Here is a 13,831-nt window from a genome sequence, read left to right as displayed (position 1 = left end):
ATGTTTACTTAATTACATCACCATGATAAACAAAGTGAAAAATACTGCATAAAATTATCACATTTTCTTGAGGATACTATTTTAGAAGTCCATTGTGTAAAGAGTTGACATTTGGATATAGCATTCTACAATATGTATTGATTAGGCATGCAATATTCTAGATCTGTGTATTTTAATAGTTTTGTGGTTTGTGATTTTGAAATTAGTATATGTTATATATATATATATATGGTACTTTATTTCCGCCACCAAAATTGAACATATCTGCATTTTTATTGATTTATAATGAAGTAAGTTGCATCTAGAATTGTTTAAAAAAAAATAGGCATAATAATCATTATGTATAGAATTATATTGAATGTTCCTATTTTCCTAAAGGATGAGCAATGGGAACATTTCTATTCTCAGTATACGAAAAAGGGTTTTTCTCCAACTGACTGTTGCCTTGAAGCTGTATAAATATATAACTAACCATCTTTTGTTGCCACGGCATTGTATATTTGTACAGTTTTTTTTTTTACTTTGTAATTATCTAGTTCTGACAATATAATTCTTGGAAAGAACCTGACCAGAGGAGTTGATTGTTGTTTTTATGTGTGGCTTTTGGAATTAACATGCTTTAATTTGCAGGACCACCAACATCAAATCCTAAGGTTATCTTGTGGACTCCTCATGCGGAGAGTGAAGGACCTAGAAGTGACCAGCCAACCCTCTCGTGGATTCATTACTGCCAAATTATCGAATGTGTGTGCTATTTGGGTGATCAGATGGCTGTTGAACTCTGTCCAGGTGTTCTGTAATTTCAGATACATCTAGATTCCAACTCATACTAGTGAACACTTGTTAGGATCTTTGTTGACTTATTATTACAAAGGAAAACCTATTTAGAAGCCAACATGAAATCAATAACATTACTCCTACTTATTAATTTAATTTTATTTAAATTTCTATGATATTTTTTAAACATATGCTTTATGTAATAGCAAACAAGTCATTCTTGAGTCAAATGAGATTGTGGTGGTTGTGTTTTTGGAAATCAGGATTATTTTATATTTTATACATATTTAGATAGTACAAAAATTAATGATAACAGAATTTACAGATATTTTAATAAATGAATTAAAATTTCTGACTTTCTAAATATTTTTTAAATTTTTGCAAAAGCTCTAGAAAACGATTCAGTTCTTGAATATTGAAAACAAATGCTCACATTTTTTACAGACATTATATACGATGTTATTTTATTTTCTAGGAAGCCGATATGGTTGTTTCTGACTCTGTGTCTTGTGTCACACTTGAATGGCTTTGGAAATGTATCAAGAAAAAAGCACTGGTTTCAACGAAAAAATATCTTTTCTCTTCATGATGACATTTATCCCTTTTCTTTGTCAGCATTGAATATATTTGGGTTTAAAATGTTGAGACAGGTGAGAAAAATAGTTTCTTATATTGAATACTAGTAGAGGCATCCAGCATTGTTTAAAGTCCTGGTAAAGAAAATAGAATAGTTTAAATAAAAATATGGTTAACCTTCTTTCTCTCCGCTCTATTTCTCGGTTTCATGTTATTATTAGAACACACCTCTACTTTTGTCTGATTATCTAATTCACCCAGAAACTTTTTTAACTGCTTAAATATAATAAAAAGAAAATCAGCTGCACACTGACTCTTTGACATAGTTTCAGTGTTGTTTTTCAATCAACTACTAGTAAGAATAAAGAAAATCTGCCTCCTCCCCCAAGTAAATGATATAATTTACCATAACTGGCTTGAGGATTGAACGAGCAACTATGTCCTCATGATGTAGAATTCCCTCTTTTATTAATTTTATATTTTATAATATGCAATTTCTGGGGATGAGGTCCCAGAATTTACTAACAATTGACTGGATAAGAGAATATGTAAGTGCATAAAAATCACTTTAAATGCACCCATGAATAACCTTAGCTCATTAGAAATTAATGAAAACCATGTAAAATCTTTTCCCAATATTATCCATTTATTGAAAAATGGATGATATAAAAGACAGATTTATGCTGTCATCCATTTCTCTTTGTAAGGTCATTTAGTGTGTACTGAGTAATGAGTGGAAATCTGAGTTTTATTCAAAAAGTAACTCCAAATTTTTCAATAATAAGAATAGCAGAAGATTGAAGATCAATCAGTTCATCTTTTACTGGGCTGCCATCTTTGATTTCTGAGAGTTTATTGGCAAAAGGTCTTATTATCCATCTTTCTGTTAGAATCATGTCTTTTGAAAATTAGCCAGTGAAGTGTTTCTTCAAGATATTCAAATCGTTTATGTTTTCATTTATCTCAGGACTTTCACTAATTACCTCATCTACCTCAACTATATAATTTTTTACCCCCTAGGAGTAAATTTACCTCTGGTTGAGAACCTCTGTTATATGGCATCATCTTCTATGAATTTTGATGAATAAAATGGCATCATACTTTTGTGATGTCTTTCTATGAAAGATCTGCAAAGATGACACAACTAAACCATTCTTTTATCTAGATCATACATGACTGGTATTATAGGCGAAATGTCATCAAGTATATCCCCCCCCCTCGCCTCTCTTTCTCTCATTTGATGACATCATCATTTTGTTACATCATCTGCTGTGCACAATTATCCTCACTGTTGTTTTGACAAATGCAATCACAAAATGATCATGTCATCTAATGTACATGGGATACAATATAAAAAAGATCTACAGAGTTTTAGTAGGATATTACAACCTTTTGAGTCTGGATGGTTTGTCTAATATATATATATATATATATATATATATATATAATTATTTTTTACTATAATAATTAAATACCTACAGGCACTAGTGTTTCATCTTTTTGGGTATCTTCAGTGAAGGGTGTCACGATTAACACTAGTTGACAGATTCGAACCCGGCAACATGAGCCAGCTCTGGCTCGATTAACAAAAACCGTATCCAATCGGCTACCATTAACCGCGAGAAATAACGTTGAATTTAAACATTTTAATTTTAAATGTTCTTTACGTCAGTCACAGTGATCTAATCGTTATACGATGATCTATGCATAATATATATATATATATATATATATAGCCCTGTCTGAGAAATAAAGAAAAGGCAATTAACTAGCGGTATGCAACATTCATGACTTCTGATCATTATAATACTCTCTGATGCCTCACTGTTATGACCACATTTGGCATTTCTCTTGATTCTTATGTTAATTGATGCTGTTCCAGGGGTAACATTCTAGCAAATGGAGTCAAAGATTACTTTGTAATTGGGTTCAAATTAGCATTACAAGCATATGCTGTATTTTTGTGGACATCGGCAATATTACATACCTAATGTGCTTCAATAAGTTATATCTTTTTTATTTGTGGGTCAATTATTAAAAGAATTACATTGCTGGAAAGAGAATAGAATAAGCATTCCAATGATTTAATTTATTTTTCTTTTATGTATTCAATGTTTTTATGCTTCAAGTTAAAAATGAAAAAACAATAAAAAATGACGACAGCAAAAAGGGACACTGTTTTTTCAATGTTTACATTTCATATGTTATGTTTGAATTTATATTTTTACGACTAAATGAAGCAAAGTTACGACCGAGCAAAGTTGACAAAGAATATTTCAAAAATTGATAGATAAATCGGTATATATCATCCATTTTCATGTATATGTACGTATTTGATAATTATTAATTATCTGGAAATTTCTTTAAAATGTTATCTTTTATAGAAATTCAAATCTGCTTAAAGGGAAAACGGCTCGCTATGCGCTAATGCACTAACCAGTGCTGAGCTAGTCAGCGTATTAACGAGTTTGTATTCTCTTAAAAATAGAAAACTGTTTTTTCTGCTTTCAAAACGAAAGTAGAAAAAAGATTTCATTTTTTATTCTGAGTTTATCAATTTAAAAAAAATTATTTTCAAGTTTTTCAAATTTGATTTCCAAACAATACAACAATTTGTTGTTTATAACACTTCTAGTACACATGTACTAAAAGCGTTAAAAACAACAAAATGTACTAAGTACATGTGTTTTTGTTATCATTATAACTTCTTAGTTGTATTTAAAGTAGAACTGTGCTTTTTAGTGGTAAAAAAAAAAACAGAAAAAAAACCAACTATATAACGAATAAAAGGTACTTGGGCACTTATGCTACCATGCTAAAATAATAATGTTATTATTTAGAAACCCATTCTTAACATGGGGAAGGAAGGGTGTTTTGTTAACTATTCTGTACAACCTAACCTAACAATTAAATAAAACATATCATGAAACTTGAATTTATTTTTAACTCATTGTCAAGACCATTTTTTTGAATCTGTAAAACAAACCGTTTCTTTTTTTTTACTGAGGATATCTAAATAATAATAATAACAATAATAATTAGGCAGTTCGATAAAGAATTTCATTGTGATGCATTTTGTAAATTTTTACCTTGTTTCCACCTTAACGTTTTTTTTTACAATGACTACCCTTTAAAGTTTTCGGGTATGCTGAAAACGAATATGGCATTTAAATTTTCCGCAAATAAGTAATTTTCCGGATATTAAGCAATTCCATTTCTTATGTTATTGCTGGTGGCCATCTTGGTATGCGCGTTTGCGCATAGTTTCTCGGGGTTACGTTTGCGCGCTCATGCGTACCAAGATGGCCACCAGCAATAACATAAGAAATGACATTGTTTAATATCCAGAAAACTACTTATTTGCAGATAATTTTAATGTGCTATTCGTTTTCAGCATACTCTAATACCTACATAGGTAATCATTTTAATGGAAACACGGTAAAAAAATTACCATTTTATTTCTTTGTTTACAGTTGAATTTTCAGTAAAACAACAGAATAGAAATGACAAAAGTTATCATCAACTGGTGAATATATATAGTGGTTGCTTATCAGGATTCCTGGTATTCTGGTATTGTGAAAGTTACATCGAGGATTTATGTAGAGTATGATTTATGGTTGCATCTCAGAAAATAGGGGTATATTTTGGGCCAGATAGAGGATTTACAAAATTGAAAATTGGACTGGTCCCAAAATACATAAGTTTTGGTCGACTATGGAAATTTCCATCTTTTACAGAAATCCAAAATCTATATGAAAAATTTTCTTCGATTTATTTCTGAGATTAATTCATATCTACTCAATTTTTTTTCTTTGAGGGGAATAGTGAATACCGGCCATGAATGCTCTTTAGGCATTCAATGGCTACACCCCAGATTAAGCTCTCCTTTGGTGGGGAGGCAGGTAAATACCTACTCTCAATAAAGCTATATTTAAATACCACTATAATACTTAGTTTTGTTTATGAATAGGAATCAATTATCGAGTCTAATGACTGTCCATTCACCAGTTTAAATGCCTTCAATTTATTGCTAAGAGTTGAATAGCATGAATAGCACCAGAAGGCATCCACAATGTATATTATTAGCATTCTGTTTTTATTTACTATTATCTTCCTTCTCTAGAGGAGTCAGTTTGATAACCCTCAAATTATCGTTAAAAACCGAAGCGACATCAACATACAAATGACTACATTTGTTTCAAAATCAGAATAATTAGTTTATAGACTTCATGGTATGCAATCAGAAGTAATCATTTTAAGTGCTCTTGCTGACTCTTCACTGAAAAAGATTACTTCAATTTGGCATCATTTATCTGCAGTTAATTCACAAGTAGATAAGCAAGGAATAACTGACTTTGACACAAGAAGAAGCAATCATCATATGTATGAGGGTTATTCTAAAAGTAAATTTATTTATATTAACTCAAAAGATTGAATGAATTGAGATAGAAACTTATGTAGTGAATGAGGCTTTGAAGAAGTGCACCGCTTTCTGTTTGAAGTACATTTTAGAAATGTGACACACTAAAAATTTGTAGTGTTCATGCCCTTAACAAGTTTCCAAACTTTATTGATAGTACATGAAACTTTTATTGATAGCACACACATGAAACTTTTATTGATAGCACACACATGAAACTTTTATTGATAGCACACACATAAAACTTTTATTGATAGTACATACATGAAACTTTTATTGATAGTACAAACATGAAACTTTTATTGATAGTACAAACATGAAACTTTTATTGATAGCACACACATGAAACTTTTATTGATAACACACACATGAAACTTTTATTGATAGTACACACATGAAACTTTTATTGATAGCACACACATGAAACTTTTGTTGATAGTACATGAAACATTTATTGATAACACACACACATGAAACTTTTATTGATAGCACACACATGAAACTTTTATTGATAGTACACACATGAAACTTTTACTGATAGCACACACATGAAACTTTTATTGATAGTACAAACATGAAACTTTTATTGATAGCACACACATGAAACTTTTATTGATAACACACACATGAAACTTTTATTGATAGTACACACATGAAACTTTTATTGATAGTACACACATGAAACTTTTATTGATAGTACACACATGAAACTTTTATTGATAGCACACACATGAAACTTTTATTGATAGTACACACATGAAACTTTTATTGATAGCACACACTTGAAACTTTTGTTGATAGTACATGAAACATTTATTGATAACACACACACATGAAACTTTTATTGATAGCACACACATGAAACTTTTATTGATAGTACACACATGAAACTTTTATTGATAGCACACACTTAAAACTTTTATTGATAGTACATGAAACATTTATTGATAACACACACATGAAACTTTTATTGATAACACACACATGAAACTTTTATTGATAGCACACACATGAAACTTTTATTGATAGTACACACATGAAACTTTTATTGATAGCACACACATGAAACTTTTATTGATAGCACACATGAAACTTTTATTGATAGCACACACATGAAACTTTTATTGATAGCACACACATGAAACTTTTATTGATAGCACACACATAAAACTTTTATTGATAGCACACACATGAAACTTTTATTGATAGCACACACATGAAACTTTTATTGATAGCACACACATGAAACTTGTATTGGTAGCACACACATGAAACTTTTATTGATAGTACATGAAACTTTTATTGATAGTACACACATTAAACTTATTGATAGCACACACATGAAACTTTTATTGATAACACACACATGAAACTTTTATTGATAGCACACACATGAAACTTTTATTGATAGCACACACATGAAACTTTTATTGATAGCACACACATGAAACTTTTATTGATAGCACACATATGAAACTTTTATTGATAGCACACACATGAAACTTTTATTGATAGCACACACATGAAACTTTTATTGATAGTACACACATGAAACGTTTATTGATAGTACACACATGAAACATTGATAGCACACACATGAAACTTTTATTGATAAAAAACACATGAAACTTTTATTGATAGTACACACATGAAACTTTTATTGATAGTACACACATGAAACTTTTATTGATAGCACACACATGAAACTTTTATTGATAGTACACACATGAAACTTTTATTGATAGTACACACATGAAACTTTTATTCATAACACACAAATGAAACTTTTATTGATAGTAGACACATGAAACTTTTATTAATAAAACACACATGAAACTTTTATTGATAGCACACACATGAAACTTTTATTGATAGCACACACATGAAACTTTTATTGATAGCACACACATGAAACTTTTATTGATAGCACACACATGAAACTTTTATTGATAGCACACACATGAAACTTTTATTGATAAAACACACATGAAACTTTTATTGATAGTACACACATGAAACTTGTATTGATAGCACACACATGAAACTTTTATTGATAGCACACACATGAAACTTTTATTGATAGCACACACATGAAACTTATTGATAGTACACACATGTAACTTTTGTTGATAGCACACATATGAAACATTTATTGATAGCACACACATGAAACTTTTATTGATAGCACACACATGAAACTTTTATTGATAGCACACACATGAAACTTTTATTGATAGTACACACATGAAACGTTTATTGATAGTACACACATGAAACATTTATTGATAGCACACACATGAAACTTTTATTGATAAAACACACATGAAACTTTTATTGATAACACACACATGAAACTTTTATTGATAGTACACACATGAAACTTTTACTGATAGCACACACATGAAACTTTTATTGATAGTACACACATGAAACTTATTGATAGTACACACATGAAACTTATTGATAGCACACACATGAAACTTTTATTGAAAGCACACACATGAAACTTTGATTGATAGTACACACATGAAACTTTTATTGATAGCACACGCATTAAACTTTTATTGATAACACACACATGAAACTTTTATTGATAGTACACACATGAAACTTTTATTGATAACACACACTTAAAACTTTTATTGATAGTACATGAAACTTTTATTGATAACACACACATGAAACTTTTATTGATAGCACACCCATGAAACTTTTATTGATAGCACACCCATGAAACTTTTATTGATAGCACACACATGAAACTGTTATTGATAGTACACACATGAAACTTTTATTGATAACACACACATGAAACTTTTATTGATAGCACACACATGAAACTTTTATTGATAGCACACACATGAAACTTTTATTGATAGCACACACATGAAACTTTTATTGATAGCACACACATGAAACTTTTATTGATAGCACACACATGAAACTTTTATTGATAGCGCCCATGAAACTTTTATTGATAGTACACACATGAAACTTTTATTGATAACACACACATGAAACTTTTATTGATAGCACACACATGAAACTTTTATTGATAGTACACACATGAAACTTTTATTGATAGCACACACATGAAACTTTTATTGATAGCACACACATGAAACTTTGATTGATAGTACACACATGAAACTTGTATTGATAGCACACACATGAAACTTGTATTGATAGCACACACATGAAACTTGTATTGATAGCACACACATGAAACCTTTATTGATAGTACACACATGAAACTTTTATTCATAACACACAAATGAAACTTTTATTGATAGTAGACACATGAAACTTTTATTAATAAAACACACATGAAACTTGTATTGATAGCACACACATGAAACTTTTATTGATAGTACAAAGTAATCTCCTCTAGCAACAACTTTTTGAAGACCATATGGAATTGTTCTGGAAGCATGTCAATGACCTTTGTCACAACCTCTTTCATTTCCTCGATTGTCTTTTAATCATAGCCTCTAATGTTTTCCTTGAGCTTAGAGAATAACCAAAATTCACAGGAAGCAAGGTCTGGACTTTAAAGAGAGTGTCTTGATGCCCATGTTGGTTTGTCCATAACAAGGATGGAGTTGTGGATTGGTTCATTGTCCTGGTGGAAATGCCGCTGACATGATATGAAGAGTGCTGGCCTCTTCCTATGCAATCTCTTCTTGAACTCCCTTAAAACCTTCATATAGTATTCCTTGTTTACTGGCCAGCAGAAGCCCAGTGTATGCAAGTGTATGTAAATCATGCCTGTGCTGTCAAAAAAAGATAAGCTTTTAGGTAGATTTGCTCTGTCTAGTCTTCTTAGGTCTGAGAGAGCCAGCATCCTTCCAGGGGGAATGCTGTCTCTTGATCTCTGGGTCATAGCAGGAGATCCAACTTTCATCACAGGTCACCAGAGCACAGTCTTCTTTCACAAGATAAGTGAAAAAGTGGTTTTCATCTTGCCAATTTTTTGTCAAATTAAAATCATGGTTTGCTTCCCCATTAGAAGTTAAACTGATCAAGGCTACATAACACCACTATAGTGTAAGAATTAAAGGACATTCATAATGGATTTCATCAAATAAATATCTATTTCTTGTAACAGATGAATTATCAAGATTGGTGAAAGTTGCTCAAACAATGTACAAAAACGCTCAAAGTTGTTTGAATTAGCAACACAATTTAATGTTAAAGTAGGGATTCTAAGTCTTGCTTTTCATTTGTATCGTAGACACATCGTCCACAGTTTCATATGTCAATGCTTTCATACTTGCCTGTAAAACAGTCGGTCTTGTTAAGTTAAAGAGTGATATGAAAGGTAATGTCTGAGAGGTAATATTACTGAGACCAAAGTGATGATCAGTGGTTTTAGTGTTGGAAATCTCAAAAACTCAGTTTGTGTAAAAGGAGTCCAGTGCAATTCAATTCTTTTGTCCTACTTTGTCAAATTTCAAGGTAGTTCTATTAAAATAGTCATATTTTAAAAATGCAAACAATTTAAATCCTCAAAATACCATTCTGTTCACAAGTGAACGTCCTTTTACATGATGCAGTTGAAGATGTTTTAGAAAAGTAACGATAAAAATGTTGACACTATGAAATAGCCATTTTGCATCCAATTTTTTTTTTTTTTTTTTGCTACTGCGGTGTTTAGAAGCTTGGTACAAATCTCCTATGAGGAATTGTATCATGAAATTTGGAAAACAATCAGAAAAAACATCAATCTCACTGATTGTTAGGGTATGGAATAAACTGGATCATTTGTTTTTTTTTTGTTTCTTTGTATTTTGGTCCATTTGTTGGGTTTTTTTTTTTTTGTATTTTGTCTTAAAAATATGTATTGAACATTTTTTCTAAATATTTTTCATACTCTAACTAAATCAATCAATGTTTTTTATTATTTTAATGCATTAAATGATAATTCTGTCTTGATTGTCTTTTGATAGCAACATGTATAAAGTGGTTTTTCTTTTTTCAGCAAAAATAAAATATTTAATTTGATGGCTCAGTTATAAGCTGTAGCAGCACCATCTACTGTCGGTCATTTACTTTGAAATTGATGAGTTTGTTTTGATAAAATAAAAATAGAAATAAACACTTTTTGGTTTAAAATTAATATGGTTTGTCATTCATTCATAAGATAGTGATTTCTTCAAGAAATATTGGTTTTCAAACTTTGATTATGATAATACATGACCTTTAGATTGTAGTAATAAATGACTTTCTAGCTGCCAATTTGAAAAAAATAATAATATTCTACTATTTAGATGATTATATATGAATACCTAAGAAAACTTAGAAAAAAAATGACATCTAAAATAATTTTGATTTAAAGTAGAGGGGGATCAGTTTTCACCCATTTTGCAGCCATTCCTGCATTTTAGAGTAGTTAGTATTCCAAATTTTTTCATATTTTTTCAGTTTGAAATGTTAGTATATATATAAGGAAAATTTCACTACGACTAAATCTACGTTTAAGTACCTCCCTTGAACTTGTCATACTATTAACTTTAAATCGAAGTGACAAGCACCACTCTGAAAACTCTTTTTTTTTTTATCCTATCACTAAGTCCAAATGGTACCTACGTCAAAATAAAACTCTTCTATAATCCTATTACTAACTCTAAGTCCCAGTGGTAATCCACCCATTGTACACACTGTTTGAAAAACATGTATAACTATCTTAAAAAAAAAAAAAAAACTTGTAGCTCATAAAAAAACAAAACAAAAATGCACAGGATTTGTCTCTCATAGAAAAATAAATTGATTAACTGCCCTAAACTACTATAATGACCTGGAAACAGTGAATTATTTTATATTAAATTTATATCTGAAACTAATCCAACCCTCTAAAATAATTGTTTTATTTTATTTTATTTTTTTTCTTTCTACTAAGCTTTCAGGATGTTCACACTTATTTGCCCTTACTTATTTGTCCAATTGGCAAGCCTCCTCCTGCGAAGACTATTAATACACAGGGTTGAACAGATGCTAGTGTGATTGTACAAATTAGCAGTGAACAGAGTTCAGTAAACTTAATCATTACTAACAAAGCACTACAACTATATATAATGATATGATGGATGTGAGTCTTAAAGATGGGTTTAGTTCTGATAGAATCTGAGGAAGCTTCGATCTGAGTAGTATAGCATATAGTATATGCAGAAAAGTAAACCATGATGGTGTTAACACGTTGACAGAATGGATGAGAATTCTTGAAGGTTAGTAGATGAAGAACAAGTGAGGTAGCAGGTTCACTGCGGAAGGCCAAGAAAAACATGAAAATGATACAAAATTGACCATTATGTTTACTAAACCCACAGAGAGATTTTGTGAGCTTATATTTTAAATGGCCATTTAAATTAGTATATTTTTTGTATTTAGTGAAATGTTCTTATTATCTAAGACATTTATATTAGTTCCTACCATTTTTAATATTTACATTTTTTTGAATAAGTATTTGAATAAAATATATTATATTCAGTCAATTAATTTTAGTCCTTGTTTAAAATTTACTCTAGTTAAAAAAAATTGATTTATTTTGATTGTCTTAAATGAAAAATAATTTCATATACAGAGTGGAATGATAAAATTGTTGTCCTGAGAAAAGACGACATGATTCCATTTCCATTTGATGAAAACTAGTTTTCTTTTTTTTTGTTGCACCAGTTGTGTACAAATCTCGAGTGATAGGAGCCTTCTATCATGTCTAAAAGTGACACAATGATTGGAGATGCACTGTTGTACAACTTGTGCTCTCTATTGATCCAAGTTATGACAACAGGACCATTGCCAGCACCCTCAAAATGCAAATCCGGACAATTCAGTGCTTGAGGGCACAGCTCAATGAAGTTTCCAGTCACGGTTATGGTCTTTGGTGTGGTTTCAAGTGAGGGACATATCATGCCACCTCACATCTTCGAAGTCAGCTTGAAAGTCAACACCAAAGTGTATCTGGATGTGCTGAAGAGTGTGGTGATCCCCTGGTGCAATCAGGTGGCCACTGGCAAACCCTGGGTGTGGCAGCAGAACTCGGCACTGGCCCACGAATCCAAAGAGACCCAGGCTATGAGTTTGTACTCTTCTCTCGCTAGCCACCACCCTCCTGCTGGACTACTGTGTTTGGTTATATATTGAGAACATCACCAACATGACCTCCCACAACACCAAAGCCAGCCTGATCGCCACCATCTGGTGAGTATTTACCAAGCTCCCGCCAAACCTGTACCTAGGCGGTGATTGAGGCTAAAGGCAGCTACATTGAATAGATGTTAGCTCTATTACATAATCAAGTTACCCAAATTGATTTTTTAAATAAAAGTTTTAAAATAAAGTTGTATTGTTTTGTTTTTTTTAGGGTGACAATCTTATCGTTTACTATGTGTTTATTTGTTTGTTTTTTTAGGGTGACAATCTTATCGTTTACTATGTGTTTATTTGTTTGTTTTTTTAGGGTGACAATCTTATCGTTTACTATGTGTTTATTTGTTTGTTTTTTTAGGGTGACAATCTTATCGCTTACTATGTGTTTATTTGTTTGTTTTTTTAGGGTGACAATCTTATCGTTTACTATGTGTTTATTTGTTTGTTTTTTTAGGGTGACAATCTTATCGTTTACTATGTGTTTATTTGGTTTTATTTAAAATGTTTTCTTTTTATTTCAGCTTTAGAAGAAATGGAAAAGTGACGATTTCTCTAAACTATCTCGTCTTTCTATAAAACATGGATTATAAAATCTAATATTTTTGAATTTTAACAAGTTAAAAATATGTGGTTTTTGCCAGCTTTTATTTTTTAAAACTTTTTGTCAAAGGAAATTTCTATTAAAAATGTGATACAAATGAACAGTTTTGTCACTTTTTTTTAAAAAAACTTTTAGTAAAATTGATGACCATTTGATACTACACTACAGTAATTGCTTTGAAAAATGTTTTTGTCATTTTTAGGTGGGACACATGTGGTGGATGAAATATATGGAAGATATCTCAAACATTTACGGCAGCAATAGCTAAAAATCATCAAAAATTATGAATAAAATAATAGATGGCAAAATGA

The 13,831-nt window shown here is 30.7% G+C and overlaps 1 protein-coding gene across 1 annotated transcript in view; it reads left to right on the top strand.

The window, feature by feature from the left end:
• LOC145268858 (DNA ligase 3-like) overlaps positions 1 to 13,621 on the top strand; it is a 362,228-nt gene extending 348,607 nt beyond the window's left edge. The window contains 2 exon segments of the mRNA XM_080124552.1: positions 1,253 to 1,427; positions 13,441 to 13,621. Coding sequence (XP_079980678.1) covers positions 1,253 to 1,366 — 114 coding nt within the window. The 3' untranslated portion in view covers positions 1,367 to 1,427; positions 13,441 to 13,621.
• Positions 13,622 to 13,831: the final 210 nt, after the last annotated feature.

The sequence above is a fragment of the Euprymna scolopes genome, chromosome 4 (assembly GCF_053919585.1).
Source record: "Euprymna scolopes isolate OS-2025 chromosome 4, ASM5391958v1, whole genome shotgun sequence".
NCBI classification, from domain to species: domain Eukaryota; kingdom Metazoa; phylum Mollusca; class Cephalopoda; order Sepiida; family Sepiolidae; genus Euprymna; species Euprymna scolopes.
The sequence above is the reverse complement of the archived record's forward strand: the minus strand, read 5'-3'. Positions and strand labels throughout refer to the sequence as shown.